The sequence below is a fragment of the Talpa occidentalis genome, unplaced genomic scaffold (assembly GCF_014898055.3).
Source record: "Talpa occidentalis isolate TD23 unplaced genomic scaffold, MPIMG_talOcc4v2.1 talOcc4.3, whole genome shotgun sequence".
Classification (NCBI taxonomy): domain Eukaryota; kingdom Metazoa; phylum Chordata; class Mammalia; order Eulipotyphla; family Talpidae; genus Talpa; species Talpa occidentalis.
In genome coordinates, this window is record NW_023603184.1 from 147329680 (window position 1) to 147353946 (window position 24267).

The window sequence follows — 24267 nt, forward strand, 5'->3', positions numbered from 1 at the left end:
CTCGGCTATGCCTCACTACCTTCTAGGCAGGCTCCCAGGGGCTGCTTTGGCCCCAGGCACTCCCAGAGATGGCTTTGACCTTGACGCCTGGCCCAAGAGGGTGTCCACCTTGCGGTTTCAGTCTGCTGCAGGATGTGGGTGCCCCGTGGCCTGGTCTTTTCGAGCATGGCCGATACAGTCTCCTACGCCAGGCTCTGCAGCTTCGCTGTGTAACCGCCCCTCTGCTGCAGCAGGCAGTGACCTTGCCCACCAATGCTTGTATCTTCTCTTAGTGTGAGTCACCCTTAAGAGGATGGGCCAGATTGCTGAGGATTTTATAGTAAAGAACTTTGCGAGGAAGGTAAAGCATAAAGAAAGTTCCATGGAAATTTTAGTGGAATCATCCATTTTTAAAACCCCAAATTTGAACATTCCACTTATAAAAGCAACATGGCATTGGTGCCTTATATTCTGAGCAATCCCTGCTGTGTGCCAAGGCTTGGGCACCCGCCTTCAAGCACCAGTGCCAAGTGCCCCCAGGCAGAAAGCCAGGTCACAGGGGCCTCCCTTCCCGTGTTCGCCTTCTCCCGCGGGCTCACTGTCCTGCCCAGGCTGTAGTCTACTGCTTGAAAACAGTTCCTTCATTAATTTCATCCACTTTTATAGTTGTTAATGGCAGAACCATGAATCTTAACACCCGTTTCTCCATCTTGGCTGGCGCGTGCGGGTGTCCCTCTTGCGGGCGCCAGGGAGCAGCCTCGAGTCCCGCCCCACCCACTGTGCACTCTGAGTTTCCTGTCCCGGGTTCCGAGTTACCAGCAGAAGATTAGGGTGGAAGTGGTAAGAGGTAGGGCAGGAAAGGCAGATGGAGGACAAATTGTACATGTCAGTACATTTTTAACCCCCAAATGCATTATTAGACCTGTTGTTTTCAGCGTGTTCAGGGGGCACCGTCAAAATGTGGAAGACGATTTAGCAGTGCAAGCCACAGGAGAGGGACAGGCTGAGGCAGAGATGCTGTTGATGGGCAGGGACCTTGGGACTAAGATACTGGACGGGATCATGGTAGAGAGTTGGCGGGGGTGGGGACCATGGAGACACGGAACGGGCGGCGAGGAGGAGTCGGTGGAAACAGGTCTTGGAGCTGCGAGGCGACCAGGACAGGGTGGAGGTTTCCACCTGGGAGACGAGAAGCTGGAGTCCTCAAGTTCGAGACTGGGGAGGCGGGAGGAAGGTCTGGTTTGGGAGACAACGTTGACCCGGAGCTGTCTGTCTGATGTAATGTATTTACTGAAGCTGCTCAGTCCTTCCCAGAGAAGGGGCACAAATAAGCTGAGAGTGTGCCGTCCATCAGACTGTCAAGAGTGGCTGCAGAAAAGTTGCCCCTGCCCCAAAATGAAGCAGCGGTTTTATTAGAATGATGGGATTATATGTGATTTTTCTCTTTTTTTCTGGTTTCCAAATTTTTCTACTGTGGTAATAATAGTTTTACAATGAAAAAAAAAGTAATAAAGAAAATTATGAGGTGCCAGAAATCACGGCTGCCCAGGAGTTCATTGCACCAGGTGATCAGAGACCTTCCATCTGCTCATTCCAGAGAGTTCACAGCTGGTCCTGCAGCGGGGCAGCAGGAAAGGACAGAGAAAAGGAGTCAGGGGTGCGCCCGAGAAGGCCAGAGCTGGCCAGCTGGGCGTTTTTATGGTGGCACCTCTACAGTTGGCCTTTGTGACAGCAGAGCCTGCCAAGGTCATTCATCCAGGGAGAAGAAAAGTGAAAGTCAGCTCCAGTTTGGACTGGGGCGAGGTTGGCGGCGTTCAGGTTCTGTTAGTTACCAGCTCATGTCAATTCTGCTTAGAGGGAAAAATGTTCAGCGTTTCAAAAAGCAAATACTGTTTTCTGAGCATATTCACATCATCTATAACCACTTTTATTTTAAGAAAATGTAAAGGTCAGACTTTCCTTTGGTCCCACTGAAGTGTTGCAGTGACTGTTCCGTGCAACAGCTTCTCCTGGGCCCTGGCTCTCTTTCCGCAGAGGTCAGGAGTAGCCAGGACGTGCTACAGAACCCCCAACAGGGCGAGGCTTCGAGTCTGCAGATCAGTTCTGCAGAAACCGGTGGCACCTGTTCTCCAGTAGGTGGTGATCAGGTTGGGAGGCGCGGGATGCCCCCGCCCCTCCGGGAACCTCAGCTCTGGAAAGGCTTCTACCAGTCACCTCGCCAGGTAGCCCTCTCCTCTGGCAGCCTGGGGTCACACTGGCGGGGACGGTGCCCAGAAGCATTGCCAGCCTGCTGACTTCACTGTGCAGGTTCTCACTTTTGCTCGAGAAAATATTTAATAAGTGAATAAGTGGTGGTGTAATGATAACCGAGACTCTAGACAGTAAATCACACGCCGCGGGGTTTATTGCCGTAACAGAGCCTTGCAGCACACCTCACCGTTGACTTCACCGCTCAAGGGTGGGGTGCCAGTTGTCACATCACCCTCTGCTTTTCCAATTACCTCTGCAGCGTCCACTTATTGGATCTCCAGATTGCATTTGAGCTCTAGCCTCTCCGCCTTGCAGGCAGCCCGTTCTGCCTCGAGACCGAGGACTGGTAGGAAGTCCTTCCCTCCGAGGTCTGAAACACTGCTGCCCGCCTGTGGTGCCCACCCCCGGCCCCACCTATACCCCTGGGCTTCCTGCAGAACCGGCCTCTCTCGCGTGACGCCCCCCAACCCCGCAGCTGATCTTCACCTCTGAGCCCCAGCTTCTCGGCTGAGCGTCTCTGTGCTCCTCCGCGTCCTGTAGCGCATGAAGCGCGGGCCCTTTCCCATGTCTTGGGGTTACTTCTGCCTGAATGGGACCCAAGGGGAGGCCTCCACCCCCGTCAGGGCACAGTGACTGCCCCAGCCAGTTGCTCCTTATTGGACAGAACTGAGTCCAGAGTAACAGCCGCCCGTTCTGTTCCGTTCAACCAACATTATTGCTCGCTCTAGGCTCTGAGAGGAAATTGTCAGCCAAATGGGCCAGGACCTGTATTCAGCTTTTAGTTGATTCAGGCTCCCGACAGATCCTCCAGGAAATTGCTGTTCACTGTTCCCCTAGTGTCTGCTGCCCTCATGTTTTGTTCTCTGACGTGTGCTCTGCCTTTGACCACGGCGGGATTATCCTCGCCCGGCCTTACACATGAGGCTTGGGCTGGAGGCGGGCATGGGGAATGGATGCTAATGGGTTTGGGGTTCTTTTTGGCACGATGAACGTTTTCTGGAATTAGATAGTTGCTAGTTGCACAACTTTGTGAATACACCAAAACCACTGGGGGAAATGAGTGAATGGATGAATGAATAAGAATAAACAAACAAACAAATTCATCCAACCTTGAGGCTTTCTGGAAATTGGAATTTACACCTTAACCACAACTTAGCAGAAGTCTTGATGGAATGCCTGGCTGGGTACCCACCGTCACATCCCTCTTGTCCGTCTCTTCTCCTCGCTGCTTTCACCTCTGAACCACGAGATTCGCACCCAAGGAGCCCACCCCTCAGCTCTGCCTCCGGCCACGCTTCACACCCTCGCGAGCACAGGCTTCTGGCTCCGGATAGGAGGACCTGCCCTCTGTCCAGGTAGAAGGAAGGCACCTCCTGGAGCAGGAGACTCGGGAGTGCACGTGCCCTGCTCTAGTCTAGGGGGTGCCAGTCTTCCTGCCTCCCTGGCTGCCTGGCTTTCGCTTTCCTGGGGAGGTTGGAAAGGGTGCCCTGTCCCCCTGAGCTAGTGAGGGGACAGGAGTAGAGCCTGTGAGAATCCTGTAGAATTCCTCAACCCGGTAGATGACCCATTTGATTCTGTTTGTCACCTGCCGAGAATTTCTTGTTATACTAACCCCTTTGGGAGGCGGTGAGGAAGCAGGGCCGGGGAGACAGTCTCCTGGGAGTTAAGATGGCAGCAGTTTTAAAGAGCGGAGAGCTGAGATGACACCTTTGGATCTGCTGTTGGGAAGGAAAAAGAGAACATGGGGTCCTGGAGCTTATGCACGGAAGGTTCCTGGGTCCCTCCTCTGGTCTCACCTCTGGGGGGGGGGGCTCTTGTTCACCAGACACTCACCAAAGCCCATTCCATTCCCCTATGTTCTGGTCCCCCCTTCGCACACAGACAGCGGTCTCCAGCCCCGGGCCTGTCCTCCACCCCTGCACCTGCTCCTGCAAAGCTCCTCGCCAGAGTGGTCTGTGTTTGCCGTGGCCACTGCCCCTCCCTCTGCTCACTCCCTTTGTAGCACCCCTTGTGACTGCTCCAGGGGCTGGTGCCAGCCTCCGTCCCCAGTATCTGCTGCATTCAGACTTTTGTCTACTCTTCCCTCTTACTTTCACTCGTCCTTGGACTCGGGGGTCCTTGGACTCAGGGGTTCTTGGACTCAGGGATCCTTGGACTCAGGGTTCTTGGCTCTGACTTTTGGGTGCTTTGGCCCAGTTGCCTGCTTTAGCTCTTCTGTCTCTGCCCTCTGCTTCCAGGGCGTCTGCAGAGCGTCTAGCTTTGCTGTGTGTTCCTTGGCCTCTGCCCCATCGCCTGCAGCCCTCCTCTGACCGGCTCAGGGTCTGACCGGTCACTTTCTCATGAAGGCCTGCCCAGGCTGTGTTCTGCCTCTGAGTCCACCCCTTCTGCCTCTTGCCACCTCCCACCTTTGTCCTCACACTCATCACCCCCAACACGCAAGTCACTCGCTCATCTTACTTCCTACCCACCTCCCTCCACTGCCTGGAAGGGAGGCTGAGTAGGTGCCCACTGGATCTTGGCTGGCATTGGGCATGCAGAGGGAGGCATGTGCGCAGCAAAGGCCCAGGGGGACAGAAGCAGGGAGTTTGGGAGGGACCTGCACGGAGCCTAGAGCTTGAAGAGGGTGGTGGTGGTAGGTAAAGCAGAGATGAGGTCATGAGTTCCTTCATAGACCCTGCTAGAAAGTTTGCATCCTATGGAGGAGGCAGCCTTCTGAGTGAAGAGAAGTGTCCTCTGAACCTGTTTCCTCTCTGTGCATTTCCAAACTCATCCTCTTTCCCCCTAAACCAACTCTCTTCAGCGTTTCCTACTGAATGGACACACAGGTGGTTCAAGGTTGCAGCACCCTTACTCTGCACCCCCCCATACTCTAATTCCCAACAACTCCTCCCCTCCCCCCAGATCACTGCTTGCTCTGTGGAGTTTGCTCTCCCTGAGAGACATCAGGTAGAAGTACCAAGGGGACAAGTACAAGGTGCCAGGGCCAGAGTTGGGGATTTGGAAGCCATTGATGCGTGGGCCTGGGGAGATGCCCAGCATCACCAACTAAGAGGAAGATGCAGGCCAGACCCCTGGGAGAGATGCCAGTGTAATAACCACGAGTACTGAGGCCAGGGAGATTGGGCCAAAGCTGAGGAGGGGGGAGGGGAGCCAGCCCGTGGTGAAGGAGTCATGGAGATGGTTGGGGGGGCCAGGTAAGAGGGTTTGGCAACCTGATGTCGTTGATAGCCTTGGCGGAAGGTCTCAGTGGCTTCCAGGAGAGAAGCGGAGGCAGGTGGTAGAGGAAGGAGTGGAAACAGGAAGCTTGGCTGTGAGAGGCCGGGAGAGCAAGGTGGGCAGGGGCAGAAGAGGCCTGTTCTTCGTTTTTTGTCTTTTTTTTTTTTAGGTTTTTTTTTTTTTTCATTTTTTTATTTTGTACATTTTTTCATCATTTTTCATTTTTGCACAATGTATACATTCTCATCTTGGTTATAGTCCCCATACAATTCCCACCCCCTTTATTTTGACCCTACTACCTCCCCCCAATAGTGTGTCTCAGGTTTATGGTTGCTGGCCGATTTTGATTTTCACTTTATTATAATTAGTCTTTTTCCTGGTCCTGTATTTTGGTTTCCTAACTTCCTGCTATGAGTGAGACCATCTGGAGTGCAGGGAAGTGCTGTTTTCTTTGTTTTTAAGATGGAAGTGAGTCTAACGTCTGTATTGAGAGAAGCTGAAAGGAAAGGAGCGGTCAGAATTGATGATTTTGCAAGGCCGTGAAGAAGGTGGGGTGAATCCTGGAATAAGTGGAAAGTAAGGCCAAGACGCAGGGGGCGGGCACCTCTACCTTTGATGCAGTCAGCTCTGAGGGGATGCGCTGAGGACTCACACCTGAGAGAATCGCTTCATCTGAGAGAAATAGAACCACCTGGTGAGGGTGCAGGCAGGGGGTGGTCTCTGGGAAAGAGAGCCAGCAATAGCAGGAGAGACAGGGCAGGGAGCTGACAGGAGCCATCTGGTGTGCTGGGCTGGGCGCTACTTAGTCTGGGTGGCTCACAGTAGCCCTCACCCTCCCAGGTCTGGACACAGAGGCCACAGAGTTCCATCTTGGAGGTTTGCTGGGAGTTGAACCTCCTTCTCTTGCCTGCTTTCACAGAGGCATCCTCTGCCACCCCCTGGGCCAGTTTTTGTTTTTTTTTTAAAGGCCTGCCGGAATCACATTTGACTCCTCTGCCTCTTGGCACTGTCATCAGTAATCTCCTTCCCTCCTACCTGTCCCCCCTCCTCCTTGCTGCCCTGTTCTGTCCCCTGCCATGTCCACACCAGGACCACAGTCTTTCACTTTTCTGCTTGAAAATCTCTCTGGACCTGCGGTCTGCAGGTTTTCTAGTCAAAGCCACCACCCCCTCCCCCACCCTCCCACCTCCCAGGGCTCCTCCTTTCTAAGCACACATGCGTCTTAATGTCTTAATAGCACCCCTCTGGGTCCTCCTGGCTCTGCAAATCCAATGCTCTCTCTCCTGCCTTCCCTTCTCTGCTTGCCCTTTGCCCTCTGGGGGCTGCCTGGCTCGCCTACTTCCCAGTTGGGGTGAAGTCCTGTTCCAGGGCAAGATAACACTTCTGCAGAGCTTTCATTTCTTACAGGCAGAATTGATTTGGGCCTCCCCTGTCAGCATACTGTCTTTGTGTCTCTCCTGCAGCAATGAACTTCATAACTTCATCTCGTTCCCCTTTGCTACTTTTCTAAGGGCAGGGCAGGGCCTGGCGTTTTCGGGATAGCCCTATGTCCCTGGTGGCCTGTGTGGCACCCTATGGTAAAAAGCCCTGGGCCAGGTCTAGCTGGCCCCTGCTGTGTTCTTTCAAGGGTTCGCCCCTTTTCCTCCCATTTGCTGGGCCTTTTAATCCCACTGCGTTCCAGCCTCCAGCGTCTGGGTTGTCCAGGGGCTCCTCAGCTGACTTCCAGTCAGTTCCCAGTGCTCTCCTAAAAAAGTCTATTTCTTTGGGGTTGCATGGCCTTTTCCTCCTCACGATCAAGCCTCTCCGCATCGCTTCATGTCTCCATGATCCTGAAGAGGTTTCAGAACCACTTCTTGTGTGTAGGGTTCTCTGTCAGCCTGAGCCTCCAGCTCTCCCTTGCTCAGAGTGTCTCCTGTGTGACCTGCCTGCTTTCTCCTCCAGGCCCACAGCCTCACAGCAGCTTGCTTCACGGTCTGGTTTCTCTCCACTTTCCTCCTGGTCTGTATCCTTGCCATGTCTAAATTCAATGAGTGCTAATTTTCTGATAAAATCAACTTCCTGAATGAAGCTTAATGTGATAGCAAAACAGTTTGTGAGACAAAAGCCAGGAATTTTTTTCCTTTAACGATGCTGGCAGACAGGCTTGTTAGTTATGAAAAGCCTTTTAAACAACCACATACAATTGCAGTGACAGTGTTCGTCCGTCAGTTTGGAGAAATAGAAAGCTGGTATCACAAAAATCCAAGTATTCCTCTGGGAACAGAAAGGTCTTAACTAAATGATGTGTTGAAACATTGAAAATTCAATTTAATTTCCCTCAGTTAGGAGTGTTTGGAGGTTAGGTTGGTACGTGGAGATAATGTTCATACCAGAACTTAGAAATCTGGTGGCATTTAGAGAATGAATATCAACTTGAAATGGTTATCTGCAGCATCTCCTCAAGACTAGAGAGCTAGAAGCCAGCAGACAAGAGCTGCTGTTTAGTTTGCATGGGGCTGAAGCAAAGTGTGATGGTGGTGGTTTCTGTCTCAAAAGGATCACAGACCACCTTGAGACTCTCGTGACAGTTACAGAATCTCTTCCCAGAAATATGCACAAATGTGTATGCATACAATATATTGCATAGGGCTTATAGTTCCAGAAATATTACAGAATGAATATCCTGAAAATTCCTTCTTCAGTAAGACTCTTTAAATGTATTTTTTTTAAATGTATGATTGAACTGGCAAGAAAGTTTGGCAAGTTCTCAGAAGCCAGGAGTGAAATGAGACTAGATAACCAAAGGAGGGTATATGTGCCAAAGCAGCGAAGCTGATGGCATCTTCTGATGCCTGGTGAGCCAGCGTGCTCAGTGCCTAAATTTAACAGTACCTGCATGTCCGTAAAATTCCAAGCCATGTGCTTATTTTAAAGTCATACCAGGTGAACAATGTTTCCAGAGGCCTGGCAGAATCATAAGCATATCCTTTCTGGAAGAATTAACCCTCAACCAAAACCTTAAAGATTTGCCAAAACTAAAGTTCTGGTAAACTTATAAATGTAAGTGCACAAAAAGTCAGGAAGCATGCAAGGAGATAAAGCCCTGTGGGCCAGAGTCAGCAGAAAAAGCACATATTAGAGTCACACCCACAGTTTCTGGATGTTAAAATTATTGACTATAAAATATAAAATAAGTCTTTTATTGTGTTTAAAGAAACTCAAGAGTGAATTGAAAGTATGAATGGGGACTAATAGACTGTCAGATGATGAAGAGATATGAAAAAGAACTGACATCTAGAAATGAAAAATTATAAGTAAAACTTAAAACTCAACACACTGGGTTAAACAGCACAATATATTTAGCAAATAGGGCATTAGAGAATTGGGAGATGATCTGAAAAAGTTTGTGGACAAAGAGGTAACAAAAATTGATGAAAAGAGTGGTTAGAAATGCTGGAGGAATAAGGACTTTCAGTTTTAAGAATTTCGGAAGGAAATAACAGAAAGATGGGAAGAGAAAATAATGACTCTAAGAACATGTTTTTATTATTTTGGAGGAGGTTAAAATCTAGAATTTAAGAACAATAAGATTTTTAGAATAACCATTAAAATAGATTTTTAATTTAATTCCATTCCAGTCAAAATATATTATTTTATTAACTTTAAATGTATTGAAGCTCACTGCTCAACGTGCATAGAAGCTGATTATTATGACACCAATTTTTTTTTAAGATGTATTTATTCATTTACAAGCATTGGGTATAGTCAGAAGCGCAGGAGGATGAGAGAATTCACCAGAGCCAGAGTTGGGGACAGAACAAGCAGACTGATGAAATATACTGCTGAGGGGAGCAGCGGGCGCAGCAGGAGAGGTCTGCGCGCCATGTGGGACCCTCGCGGGTGGCCAGGGATCAAACCGGCACTGTAGAGGCTGTAGTTTTTGCACTGTTTGTGTAAAGTACATTGTGCTTTATGGGGAAGTTATGGTCAGGGAGCATATAATATTCAATTGTGATCTATCCTTTTGGCTTTCATTTGTTTCTTTATAGTGTAAGTAAAGTTTCTTGTAGATCTCTTTTTTTACCCAATCTATCTCTGCTAGTTAGTTCAAAATTTTAGATCATTTACATTTAATTTAATTTCAGGTATAGTTGGGTTGGGTATAAGTCTATTATCTTGGTATTTTCTATTTACGCCATCTGTTCTTTATTTTTTCTGCCTTCTTTTGAGTTGAGTGTTTTTTCAGCTTTCCATTTTCACTCACATTTTGGTGCTATTATTGTCATACATTGGTTCTGTGCAATTTAAAAATTCTGTAAGGCGTTGTTGTTAATAAGAGATCTGGAAAATTCTCATGTATTTGTAAATTTATCAGTATACTTTTAAGTGAATCAAAGAAATCACAAGACAGACTGACAAAAAAGCTTCATTCAAATCGTAATTGAACTATAAACAAAATCTGCAAGAGGCAGCTGCACTACTTCCTCTAGGCTGTTTACCTTTCCATGGCCTTCCACACAGAATTCCAAATGCTCTCTTCCGTAGCACCTAGGGTTTCTCCCCTACGTCCCTCACACCACCCAGGAGCTACCTAACTCTTTGAAATGTGTTCCATGCTGACCTACAGGCTACATACCTGAGAGCCAAGGATTGTTTAAAAGTCTTCATTGCCAAGGGGCCATCAAAAAGAAAAAGCTGCCTTCTCTAATCAAAGAACCACAGATGCCCTAAGGTTTGCTGTGGAGGAAGAATTTCAGACAGCCGAACCACATGCATGTCCTTCACTTGGACACCCCCTTCCTCTTTTCCAGCCAGTATTCCTTCTAGCTGACTTTAGGAGCTGACAACACTCATCACCACTTTAACTATTCAACAGGAATTTGAAAAGAGAGTAACAAAATATCAAGAAGTTTCTTGCTTCCGCTGTTCCAGGATCTTGGCCTGTCTAACGTGTCCCCCCCAAACTGTGACCATCACCCTAGCACCTCCCCTCAACAGCGCCCTCCAAAAGTCTAGACCTAAGAGGTTTCTGAAAAGAGGCCTTGGGCCTACTGTGCTCTTCACTGCTCCTACCTTGAACTGTGCACCTTACCTTGCCTGGCAGTTCACTCTGGCTGGATCCCACCTTCAACTAAACACCCTCGAAACCTTTCTTTGACAAGGGACAGAAAGACAGACTCCTGACTTTTGTCATAGAGGTGACTGGGTGGGGAAATGGGCTTTGCAATCAGAATCTTATTTCAAGCACTGCAGAGAAAACAATGCAGCCCTTTGTACCCTCCCTGTCCTGCCTTACTGGAGGACCAAGGGGACAGATAAATACATAGAGATATAAATCCCACACATGCCCGTGTGTTCCCCTGAGACCCCTGGGAGGCAGCCTGGCACATGCCTTCTGTCTTAGTGCCCCTGGCTCTTCCTCTCAGCCATTCCTCTCACCTCCAGGTGTCTTTTTCAGCTCCTTAGCTACTCTCTTGCAAGGGTTCTGCTATGCAGACCTTCTAGCCTTTGAAAATTTGACTTCATCTCAGACAGCATGTCTCCATTTAAACCTCCAGATTCAGCCCCCATCTTCTCTTAGCCTACTGTTTATGCTTCTCACTGGCTCATCCAATTCAATGATCTGGACCCTGAAGCACCATGTTTCGGAGGGAAGGCCTTCCTCAGTAGTGAACATGATACTGGAAGAGGCAGCTCCAAACTTAATTAGGAAAGTCTAATCTACTGGCTTTTGTCTCTGACATCTTCATGGTGTGCAGTGCTTCCGGCGCTGTTTCCTCCAGGCCTTCTGAGCTCAGGCAAATCTCTCGATTTCAGACAAAACTTATTTTCGTAGTATGGCCCTTGGTCATGAGCCTGGGAAGAGAAATGGAAAATGGTGTCGCGCTGTCAGCTCATAAATGCACGTCTTTGCCACTCACTGGGGCACTGGTGAGCGAACAATTTTAGCTGTCCTTGTTGTCTGATCATTTTTTACTGAATCGTATACCTTGACTCAAAAAATCCAAGTAACTGAATAGCCATGCGAGGCCTCTGGCATGGAGGTGGGCTTCTGGGATGCTTGCCAGTGAGTTCCTGTTTTGAGGACACAGAATCTAAGTGGAAAGATTAAGTGGAGAGACAGCTCCACCCCTCCAAGTCTTATTCCTATGTTCCATTCAAATCTCGCTAGCCTGATTTCTGTGGGGTCTGGGCTTTGGAAATTCTCTTTTTTCATGGATGTCTCAGTGCACCTTGTTAAACCAAATTTGGACGGTGGCCTGTTCATCTGCTTCCAGCTCTGCTGATTGGTTCCAGTTTCCTTGCTCATTAAAGCCAAGATAATCTGGCACCCACCAGTTAGGCATCTTCAAGTCTCTGGCACCAAGGTAAACCTGGAAGCCAGTTAAGAAGTCTCAGGGATCCAGCACACTCTGCATGATGAGAGGTGCTTGTGGTATCCCAGAAAGAGCACTGGGATAGGAGCAGGAGCCGGGCTCTTTTCTCACCTTGGCCTCCACTGCAGCGTGTGAGGGCATGCCGGTGATTTCTCTAAAATTTTCTTGGCTTGGCTCTAAGATGGATGTTTGGACTACACAGTTTCTCGAGTGTCTTCTGTCCCACAACACTTGGCTAAAGGAGTAAAGCTCCATGAATGCCTCTTGTTGCAAAAACACAACCTAGCTTGAAAGGTATTGGGAACAGCTGTCTGAAGTTACATGTACCTATGCTTTTCCACAAACGTAGGTGGTGTGACAACAAAATGAGAAGAGGTATCATCCCTCTCCAGAGGAAAGAATTAGCCTCTCCATGCCTCACAGCTCCCTGATCTATAAAATGGACACCTAATTTTAAATTGCTGGGGAGATTAAATGAGACAATCCCTGGCACATAGAGAGCTGTGCCAGACAAAAGTATGTGCTCAGTGAAAATTATTTAAATAGAAATGGAAAGGTTAACATTAATACAGAATTGTAGTTAGGTTATGCTGAAATAATAAACGTTCAATTGCTATTCAGAAGCCAGGTGAGAACACAACAGAGGATCCAAAACCAGACCAACATATATATAAAATCACCTGGTTTTCAACGAAACTATCACTGCAGGTGGTGAGGAAAAGATGGCTTTATGAATAAATCACTCTGGGTCAATTGGATATCCACACGGAAAAGCAGTGAACTTTGCTTTGATGCTATTTTCACACCATACATAAAAATCAGTCCACGTGGCTCATTGATGTAAGCATGAAAGGTAACACATTACTATTCTAAAAGCATTAGCAGCTCTAAGAGATAACATAGAAGAAAAACCTCACAACTTTGGGTTTCTTAAGTGGGATACAAAATGCATTTACCTTAAAGGAAAAGAGCGACATATTACATTTCATTAAATTTAAGAACTTTATTACAAGACACCATTCAGAGAATGAAAAGGCAGACCACAGAGGGTGAGAAGTAAGAGATGTCTCCAGCCAAGGACTGGAGTTACATAGGCACTTCGTAAAAGAGGAATGCCGGTGGCCAAAACTTATGAAAAGTGCTTAATATAATGCATTAGTTCACAAGAGAAAAGGTGCTTATAAAAAACCTGGGCAACTGTAATTGATATGCAGGTAGTTCCAAAGTAGAAAGTGACCCGCGGTTCCAGGAGCGCGTGACAGGGTTTTGATGTCAGTGAGTATTTATTGTCCCCATAGAGGAGTCACTTTGGTCATGTTGAAAATCCTCCTCCAGTCTACTGACTTGTCTCAAAATGTGAGTCTTTTCAGTGTTACCTTGAGAGGACTCGGAGCCTGTAGATTTGAGAAAGCAGCAGTGGGAAGCTCATCAAGTATTGATACAAAGGGGGCAAATCCCAGCAATGGGTGAGGGTTTAAGCTCAGGAACCCAACCTTGATGCAAGGGGTCTGACCTCCCAGGACTTGGTAGCCTCATCTGTGGAAAGAGATCCATCCCGCACTGGGAGGATTCAATGAATAAAGTATCTAAGAAGCAAGTAGTCAGTGGATGTTGTGTCAGGGGCCATTAGGGTGGATTCCTGTCTTGCACATGCATGAATTAGGGATGTGATTTTTTTTTTCTTAACTTTTGGAAAGCGTTGGAGAGTTAGAAAAGAGTTTCTCTTTCATACAAAGGGATTAATTAATGAAACTGAGTAACTCAATCCAAAAACAGCTAATAGGGCATGGTGAGAAAATAACAAGAACCTCGCCATGTGAGAAAAGCCATTAAGTTTTTGTCGCCAGGCTCTAAAGCTTTGAAAAGCCCTTGCCTCTCAAAATTCAAGGTGAATGCGAATGTTGCTTTAATTTCAGCTGAAAGGGGGGTCGGAATTGGATTACACAGTTGATAATAGTGAGCAGTTGGTGAATAGGCATTTAAATACACATAGATGTTTCTATTTCTTTAAAACTTGTTGAAAATTGTATAGCCATCGCTTTTAATGGACTATTGGAGCCTAGTAATTATGATTCGTTAACAGAGACTTTTAAAAAATAAAAAACTCCACAAATGAGTGTGAAAACCAGCTAAAATTGGGTTTTCAAACCTACATCACTGGAAAGTGCTGGCCCAGGTCGAGCATTCCTGCACATCCATACCCCGGGGCGGAACAGCAGCGACAGAAGCCAGGGCTCCCGAACGCGGTTGTTTCTCAGCCGATGGGCACGCCCCGTCCCTGCTCCGTGGTTTGCCTGCAGAGTGCCTCGGTCCTTGTCCACCAGGAGAGCTGTCAGCTGGCCTGCCACCCCCTCGCTGCCTCCTGCCAGACGCCAGTGCTGCTTTTCTCGGTGTGTGGTGGGGAACCAGCGCTGGAGAAGGGGCGGCGCACAGCATTGTGTTGGCTTGTTTTCCCTGAAGAAACCAAAATGTAAAATGGGCTACCCATTTATGATTAAAAATAATTAGAATTTTCATGTAAGCAAAAAGATAAATCCGTTATCCTACTCCATGGAGAAAGCCATTATGACCATCTTGATCGCTTTTTCCCAGACCTTTGTTAAGTCTGGTTTGCATTTTTTATTTTATACTTTTTAGCTTTATGATTTTCTAGCATTTGAGAGTTAAACACATTCCCAACATGTATAAAGTAGAAAGGGATAGTCCGCACAGCTTCAGCCTCCACAGCTCATCCATGGGGTCAGTTGAATCCCGCTCTGCCCGAGAGGTAGCTCTCTCCTGCCTCTGTTGGCTTCTCTCTCCCCTAAAGCTCTTAGCTAGTTTTACTTAACTAGATTTTTCCTTTTTAAACTGTTTCCTTTCCTTGGCTTCAACCCTTGCAAACATTTTTTTTTTTTAATTTTTGGATAGAGAAATTTGAACATACACAAAAGTAGACAGAATAATATAATGAGACCCGCTGTTCCCATCACCCAACGCAGGCAACCCTGAAACCAGGGCCAAGCCGCTCATTCACACCCCGCCCCCCATCCCTGCCCCAGCCCCTGTTATCAGGACCTGCTAACGCTGCTTCTACCTTCAAGGGTCCTTCTCGGCCCCTCTGACTTCGCTCTTGTTTGGCACTGAGGGAGCACAGATGCCCGCCCTGTGTCTCTCCGAGCTGCCCTGGGGCCTGAGCTGGGCTCTGCATCCCAGGCCTGACCAGCTGACCTGGGCTTCCCCCACTCACTCCTGAAACGCCTGGAAATTCCCAGACGCCGGGTGTGCCAGCTTCACATGCTCAGCTCCTCATCCTCTTTCCTGTTAATGAAGGAGGCCATTGCTCAAATCATTTGGAAGGGGCAAAGCGGAATTTACTGCCTGGGTGTTCCTCTTCCATGCTGTTCATATAAATTTAAACTTAGATTCCTGAGAATTAGATTGAACATGACAAAAATTGCTGTGTGGGCAGTTTAGTTGAGTACTTGCAGATTGATAGAGTCCTGTGTAATAATGAAGGGAAAAGGTTCTGTAAGCTGCTGAGTTCCAGAAGGTGAGCTCACCAGTTACGGCGTTTGCAGCTAAAGGTTCTCGTTAACTCTTTGCTGGGTGGCGAAGAGAAAATATAAAAGAGACAATCCATAGGCTTTGCAAATCCTGGCCTTTGCGGGGACCTGAGAAATCATGTGGTACAAACCCCTCCTCAGACACGGGGGCCTTGTATTCCATTCAGTTTGACATGTCCCAGAATTATTAAACTTTCACTCTTTTTAAGTATATGAACCCCCCTCAGACCGCCTCCGCGCCTCGGCCGTGGAGCGCTGCCATGCTCGCTGCAGCCCTGGTCGGCTCCGTGTTTGATTACATAACCCAGTACCACGCAGAACTGGAAGACGTCAGGGTCTGAGTGGTCCTCTACCCTCACGGCCCAATCAGAATTTCCATGAAAGTCGGAATTCGCTTACCCCGATGAAAGGTGCAGCTGGTCGGTAGCCACCCGGTCCTCCAGACCCCGCTGTTTCCCAGCTGAGGGAGCTGTTCCTGCCGCTGAGGGGGGAGCCATGCTAAGGTGGGTCTTGCATCCTGGTGGGAACTGCTGCCCAAAGCTAGCGCCTCCCTTTGGGGACATCCGGGCGGCAGAGGCCCTTTGTCTTAGTCCTCAGGCTGGATCCCCCTTTCTGAGCTCCCAGAGCACTGCTTCCTACCGTGTGCTGTTGGGAAGACCCACCAGAGGCAAGAGGGTGACCGGGCCTGAGAATGCAGGCCCAAAATGGTGCCCATCGATGGCACCTCTTAGCCTGGCCTCCCACCAGCCCTCCTCTCCCTACGGCACCCTGGACATCAGCACAGGAGGGGCTCGCTTCTTCCTGTGTGGACGGTGTTCTCCCAGGGCCCGCCGACACGCAGCCTGCAGGGCTCCTCTGCCACCCTGCCCACTGAGGCAGGGCTGGGTGGGGGGACTCGGCACGGCCTGCACTGATGCCCAGCTGCTAAGCCACGTGACACCGCAGATGCTTTGATGCGCTGCATCGTCCAGGACAGATGCCCACATGCAGAGGACCCAGCGGCCCATGGAGTGGAGAATGGGGAGGCCCCTCAGGGTCAATTTTCTATCCAGATGTTCTGTTTTGCTAAAAACTGTGACCTGGTCTCCCTGCACTGCCAAGTGTGTCTCTGCGACACCGTGAAGGAAAAATCTAGGCCTTCTCTCTGCGGGACCCGGCTCTGCAGTGGGGCGTCATCGACCAAACCCCCACCCTGAACTCAGGTCCCATCCCCCAGAAAGGTGCACAGGCCACAGGCTCCAGCATTGGCGAAGCAGCTGGGGCTTCCGAAGGTCTGGCTGCCCTGCTTCTGTCAGCCACGGGGCCTGGCGTCTCGGGCTGGTAGCCGGGAGCCCCGTGCTCACGTCCTGCTGCCTGGGGTGGGGTGCCAGCTGGTGCTTCAGCCACGGGAAGGGCAACCAGACCTTAGTCAGCGGCCCCTTAGCCGGCTTTCAAAAAACAGCCCATATCTTGAAATGCCTTCTTTCAAAATGGGATATGTGTACCCAGGGGGGGCCTCCTTAAAGAGTGTGGCAAAATAATAATTTTCAAAGCTCAAAAAAAAGAGGGTGACCCTGGCAAGAGCGTCGTGTCCCCGTCCTGTGGGCTGGCGAGAGCCAGTCTGCGGGCGGGAAGCTAACGTCTTGTGTGTCTATGTGTAGTAGAACGTGTTCTTTGTCGTCACCTGCCTTTATTTACCAAATATCTTGCTTCACAGGAAGATTCCTTTAACTTGTTGGCCTGTCAGCATCATTCTTCAGAGATTGTAACCTCAGGCGCATTGTTTTTGGTTCAGGATGGCCTGAGAATGTGTCCGTAGAACCTGGTGTGCAGTGAGGAGGTGACACCATGAAGCGGTGAACAGCTGTACTTACCACACAAAGGCCATTAGTCCCCTTGGTGGAAGCAATGATGCTTTTGGTGGTGACATTCCTTTAGCAACACCACTCCCCAACTTTGGGAGATCAGCGCGCCCTACCAGAGTCTAGAAGCGCCTCTGTCGCAACCGTCCAGTCTTAGCCCATGTGGGTAAATGCAACTCGAGTGGCCCCAGGCAGGCAGGCCCTGGTCTCACACCTGGTGCGGGAAGCCAGATACACTGCCACCTGTCATCAACACAGTGCTTAGGACAGTCACTCTGCCACCAGCAGCGAGGACTGTAATCTGAGAGTTTACAAAGGGATCAGTGGAGCTTAAAAACTTCTAATTAAACAACACTAGGACTGATGGCTGGGCTGTGGGTCTGTGGTCAAGCCCCATGCAGGTGGCTCCAGAGCTTGGCAGTGTGACCAAGAGAGCCTGCAGGGAGAGGGATGTGGCTGTGAATCGGGCTGAGAAAGTCTGCGTCTATAGCAAGAATTTGGCTTCTGCCAGCTGAGAAAAGTCAGACAGTATCATCTTATCCTGGAGTTGACATGAGGTGTGGGTGATGGTAATGAAAGGAGCAAAGGCGCTGAACCGGACCTGCTTTTGAATCGGCACTTATTGTTATTGGCCAGGTAACTAGGTGACATGGAACCACTTGAGCCTCTGATGATTCACCTGTGAAATCGGGTCTGCTTGGCTTTTGTCAAAGTTAGATTAACATGTGTGCCACAAAGGAAGCGTGAATGGTCACCACTGCTGTCCTCTGAGCATGCGTGCGGTCCTTACTGCCATGTTGACGTAAATGCAGGTTTCAGCTCCACTCTCTCCGGCGGCGAGGCTCTGCAACCTCGCGCTGTCACCGCTCTCCTAATACTCTGTCACCACCCTGGAAGACCTGTGAACCCCACCAGTCTGTGAGCCCCCTAAATGGAGTGTTGGGGGGCTTCTTGTGGATGTGCACTGCTGGAATAAACAGAGGCTCCCTTCCCATGGGGCAGGGACCCCTGGAATAAAGCCCTTTCTCATGACCAGGGCGCTGCAGAGATGGAGCAAGTAGCCTTAAGGTGTAAGCTTGGAGGAGCTGGCGTGTAAGCCCCTGCTTTAGGTTCGTGTTTTCATTGGACAGAGTTCTAACCTGATGTCCTCTCAGGTTCATTCAAAGGAGTATTTGTGTTCATCCAAGTTTGTGGGTCCTGTGCACATGGAGTCACGGATGCCCCGCCACGGGACAAGCCCCCCTCTGCTTGGGGAAGAGACCACAGGACCCTCCCGAGGCCTGAAAATTTTTAATGTAAAATAATGCTTAAAGAATGCTTTTAGGTGAAGACAGTATTTTTTGAAAACATCAAATCGGTCCGAAATGTTTTGGCAGCAGATACCTTAGAGCCTCCTGGATTTATATTTGCTCTTTCATAGAATAAAAGCCTCAGCGCCACTACCTCCGGAGTTCTCCGAGTTCACATTATGTAAATATATGTACTAAAATATTTACTTAGGGTTTCCATAAAAAAGGTCCAAAGGAGAGAATAAGAGAGCTTCTCTGTGCTGGTTTTAGAGGTTCTGCTGGGAATTCTGAGTGAAACCTAAGCCTCTCCAATATGTTTTGGTTGGCCTCCCTCGTGTTTTATCTCCCGTAATGAACTCTTTGTCAGTTTGTCAATTTTGATTAAGGACAGAAAGTTCATGTGTAGTAACAACCCAGACTGAAATTTAAATTATGGTTTCTATCATGATGTAATAATCCTCTCTCTTTTCCTTTAGTCAATATTTACCAGTTAGGCCAATATATTACAATTCTGACTTCAAAGAAGACACTTTATTTTGCCTTCTCCAAGTGTTGGTTTTAGATACTTGTAATATCAAAATTGGAAGTTGAGCCGTCTGAGACTCTTGACCACATTCTCTGGGGGTTGATTTCCTCGATCATCCAGGGCAGACTTCCCTGCTCCCAGTGACCCAGCAACGCAGCTGCGGGGCCCTCAGAACGAGGCAGCTGAACTCTGAGCCACACTGTTCGTCTCAGCCTTCCAGACGGCCCCCTCCTCTGTGGGAATTAGGGCTGTTACATTATCCCATAGCAGCTAGATCTCGCCGATGGAATTAGGTTTTCCCTAATGCATCAAGGTCATAGTACTGGGTGGAAAAACCAACGAATGCCTGTAGGAGGGCACTGTCTGGGTGTGAGACAGATGAAGGGGGGGATATTAAGTTCTTTTCCTTCTCTGGCCTTTACTTTAACTTACCCCACTTTTAAACATGTTTCCGTTCTAAAAACTAAGGGGAGAATCACCCTCCCCCAGTGAAGAATGGATGGGAGTATAACAAAGAGCTACAAAATTTGTAGATAATATGTGTGGGCCTTAGCACTGGTCATCGGGTCAGCAGAAGCTGTGTCCGTCAGCTCTTTGGCGTTGACTTGGGTGTCACTCAGGACTTGTCCAGTCAGTCACAACCAAAAGCAAATTGACTGACTCATGCACTGCCAAGTCCAAGGTAGGCAAGCTCAGCTGGACCCTGGAGTTCAAGTGAAGTCATCTTTATTTCTTAGAACTAGTATTTTCTTGCCTTTTTTTTAGGACTTACTTATGACTGCCTTTTATACAACTTATCTTACTTTTCTCTCCTTTTTTCTCAGGATTGCTTTGCTCTTTGAGCTCTGTATCATTCCATATAAATTTTACCATTTTTTTGTTCAGTTTATTTAAAGAATATTGTTGATATTTTGATGAAGATTGTATTAAATTAATATATTGCTTTTGGTGGGATAGTCATTTTGACTATACTGATTCTCTCCATCCATGAACATGGAATGTCTTTTCCCTTCCTTATGTCATGATGTCAATCCTTCAGTAACATAGGATAGTTTTTATTGTTTGAGTCTCTCACATCCTTGGTTACATTAATTCCTGGGTATTTGATTCTTTTTGAAGTGATTGTAAATGCAATTATTTTCTTAATTTCTTTTCTTCTCATTTATTATCTTCTATAATGGCATGACTGTGTGGCAGAGATGTCTTCTGGCAGCTCCAGACTTGCAAGAGTCTTCCTTACTGCCCGGCATCCCAGGAAACAGACCTTCTTTCCTGAAGTCCACTTCAATCTCTGTAGCAGAGTCAGACTCCCTGCCTTGGAGTCAGTACTCAGAACAAGTCTCGGGCGACAGCATTGCTGCGTCTCAGATTGACCCAGCTCTACTTTGCTGTGCTCCTGTCTGCCCGAGCTGCTCTCTTCCAAATCGACACTTTTCCCGTGTGTGTTCCTCCCATTTTGTGAATTTTCGTGTGTGTAAGATCACATATGCCGTATTTCATGGGTTCCACCAGCCTGAGTCCTCTGCTCTTCTCTGGCAGAACTGCTGGGGAAGGCAGGGCCTGCTCCTCTAGGAAGGGCAGGGGCAGTGCTGAGGGGGGAATAGGTCTTTTGGCAGAAGGAAAAAGGCAACAGGCAAACAAGTCAGTTGTTACTTCACTCACTCAGCAATGCTTAGTGAGTGCCTACCACGTGCCAGGCCTTCTTCTAGGCACTGGCTGACCTCGGTGAACTTCACACAAAGGCTGTGCCTTGCTGGCGCCTACACTGTAGGGAAAGGCAGGCAGTAAAAGTGAAGCCGCTAAAATACAATGCGCATCTGGCGGAGGTGCGTGCGCTGAAGACACCAGGGCGAGCATCTTCGGATGTGGCTGCTTTAACGGGACAGGTGGAGGGAACGGGGCAGAAGCTCTTGCTCTGGGTTTCTCTTTCTGTTGACCCACATAAAGGAAGAAGGAGTTTGATAGGCTGATCCTGTTAAGATTCTCCCAAGCGTGAGAAAAAGCACAAGCCAAGTAGGCATCTGCATGGGATGAGGCAAATGCATCCTGGGAGAGGAACACAGTTCCCCTGGCAGCCACACACAGAGCTGTCCTCTGGATGGAGGGGAGGGCACAGGCTGGCCTGGTGGGGGGTGAGGCCAGGCGAGGAGGTGATAACAGGCCAAAGAACGACCGCACCAGATCGTGGGTGGGGAGACCCCTGGCAGCAGTGGAGGCTGGTGGGAGGGGCCGAGTGGGGGTGGGGAGCCAGCTGTGGGGCTGAGTGGGGCTGTGGCCAGATGGGCAGGAGGCAGAATCTGCAGGACTGTGCATGAATTTGCTTCTAGTGACCTGAGAGGACTTGTCATTGTCCAAAATGAGTCTTCTTTTGCAGTTATAGTGATGTTCACCCAAAGACAAGAAGCAGCTTGTGAAATGGTTACAGTTGTCTAGAAATGGTAAACATCTTGCCAAAATGACTAAAGTTCTTTGTTTGGGATAAAAATCTTATCTGTTGGTGCACAAGGAAAGTGATGGTGCCAGTCCCGGGGCTGAAACTGTGGCCTGGACTCCTGGTCAACCAGGCGCCAGTTCTCTTAGGGAGCATCATGGGCAGGCTCGCCCAGGCCTTCCTGCTAGGCTGACTGTCCTTCTTGTGCATTCGCAGGCACCTTTGAAGTGGGGGTTCACATTGCCGATGTGAGCTACTTTGTTCCCGAGGGATCCGACTTGGATAAAGTGGCAGCTCAGAGGGCTACAAGTGTCTACTTGGTCCAGAAGGTAAAAATCAGTATCCCTTTCCTTGGGTTGAAAACCATGGTTCTACTTAGTCTTTCCTCCTTTTTTGGGTTTCTCTTTTCTTTAAAAAAAATTCACAAGATACTTGTCTTGTTACAGGGCAACCCCGATATAAAACAGGTTGCCTGACTGTGGGTCCTCACCCACGCGCTTAAAGGGGAATCACACTGGAGGCACACACGAAAGGTTTATCTATAAGGGAAGGGGAAATGAGGACATGTACATCTCAGGGAGAAAAAAAGGGAGGTAAGTTCTTAAATGTGTCCTACCCGTTCCACCAACCTGGACTCCCAAATGACCCGCCGAGACCAAACACTGCCTGGAGTCAAGAGAGACCCCCTCACATGGCTGGTTATAAACACAAACCCGAGAAAATGGCAGCGTAACTCCGCCCTTAGGTCCTTGCAGCCTCCCTTTGGGGATCATGAGATTTGTAGTTCCCAGTGTCGTGGTGGAGTAGGGGTGGCATCCACGAAGCCTGTGTGGAGTTTGCGCAGGACATCCTCTCACCCGAACAGTCTGAACATCTTTTCTCACTTCTAATGAGGTATTACAAAAAGAGAGAAAAGGTTTTCCCTGGAAAATGCCCGCCTCCCGTTATCACATGCTTCCCTGTTAGGCTTCTGTGTTCAAGAGAAACCAAGGCGAGACATGGCATTCACCTCAGGCCCGCGGACTGGCCCAGTGACGCAGTGACCAAGTGGCCAGTGTGCCAAAGAAATGAGAAAAGATGCAGCTTTCAAGCTCTGGCTCCCCAGCAGGGCTCAGCACACCCCACCCGCACCAGCCATGGTGTTTGTAAAGCTCTGTCGCAGCAGTCGTGCTGGTCACTCCGTAACTTCTGTGACACTGTCCCACTCTGAAAGGAGAATGGAATGAAAATTTACCATTGGCCTTTCACGACAAAGTTTGAACCCCTGTTCCAAGGGTGGAGGCTGATCTGGTCCTACCTGCCTTCTCAGGATAACCTGGAGACTCAAAAGATGCCAAAGCAGGGGAGGGGCCTGGGCTTCTCCTCCCGGTGAGTCGCACAGTCTCTGCGGACCACCTGGAACCAGTGCTCCGTGAGAGCCTGCGTCAGGCACTGCCTGAGGCCCTGGGGACTGTCGGGTATAAAAGACCACGCCTGAGCTCCTTCTGGCTCTTCTTAACTTTTTTCACTGTCTTGTGACTTCACTTCACTTCCTTGGGCTGGAGTGCAGTTTTGGGGTTACTGCTGACACTGGCCTGAACCTTCCTACTCCTGTGCCCCTCATGTGTCTTCAGGTGTTTGCTCTTTGACTACACTGAGGCAAGAGAGACACCCCTCCACCCACACAGTCCACTGTGACACTCTGGGATCTAGAAACCCTTCACCTGACAGACCAGGGGAAGCTGGCCCAGATGCCACACCTGCTCCATCCTAGGAGCTTGCAGATGTCTTCACCTAGGGGAGGGTGGCAGCTGCCCAGTCTCTCTTCACTGCCTTGTCTGACTGGCAACTCCCACTGCCGGGTGCCCGTATGCCCACGCAGCTGGCAGGAGGTAAACCCAGCTCTGAACTGTGCCTCGCAGCAGCATGCCCTGGCCAGCCACCATGCTGCTGCCCTCTTAACTCCTGGGGTGATTCACCCTACTGTCTACTCCAGGTAGACGTATAGGGTGGGTTGCCAAGCTCTCAGTGTGAGGAAAATGCCAGCATAAGGATCCTGGAGAGGCAGAAAGGCTTTCCTCTGCACCCTGACCTCTATGACCTACAGGTCTCAGCATAGGCCTTGAGACATGTCCACAGGATAGCAGTCCCCTGCCCTGACATACTGCTGACCTGTCTTCTCTATCACCCCTTCAAAACAAGGGCTTGAGAAACTCATGCTCCCATACTCTGAACCCATACTTCCCGCCATGCCCCAAAATATGGGCTGGCTCTTTTTGCGGACATGTTGTCTAAACCCTGTTAGGGCAGGCTGCCAGGGGCTATGTGCTGTTTCCCCTGAAGGTAGCCTAGCCCTAGGTCCCAGGGCCCCAGAGGCCTTAGCATGATGGACCTGGCCATGGGAGAGCCCAGGAGGAAAGCCCCCTGACGTGCCGAAGGAGGTGGTGGGTCTTTAAAGAGTCGGCATCCTCCTACTTCTGTTTTTTCCCCAGCTAAAGATCTGAAAACTGTCACTTCAAGTCAGTGTGCCTCCTGAATGTTCCGTGGCACCATACCCACCACTTCCCCATCACTGCCCAGGTGCTCTGTGAACACACCAGCTGCCAAGACTGTGTTGAGACACAGAGGCAGAGGCGCTGTGCCTGTTCTCCAAATGAGTAGCTGACCAGGACCCATGGCTTAGAAATCCCCAGCTGTGACAGATCACTTTCCTTTCAGCCCTGAAGCAGGCTTTCCACAGACGGAGATGTCAGCTCTGTGGGGACTTCTTAACCTCTCCCTCTTTCCCGTGGAGCCCTCTGCGAAGACTTCAGCCAGCCATCAACTAAGGTTCCCGCCCATTCCACAGACCCAAG

The 24267-nt window shown here is 49.2% G+C and overlaps 1 protein-coding gene across 5 annotated transcripts in view; it reads left to right on the forward strand.

Moving 5' to 3' along the window:
• Positions 1-24267, forward strand: part of DIS3L2 (DIS3 like 3'-5' exoribonuclease 2) — a 282840-nt gene that overhangs the window by 174920 nt on the left and 83653 nt on the right. For all 5 annotated transcript variants that reach the window (XM_054700163.1, XM_037524233.2, XM_054700164.1 and 2 more), the window contains one exon: positions 21650-21762. In XM_054700163.1, coding sequence (XP_054556138.1) covers positions 21650-21762 — 113 coding nt within the window. The remainder of the gene's footprint in view (positions 1-21649; positions 21763-24267) is intronic.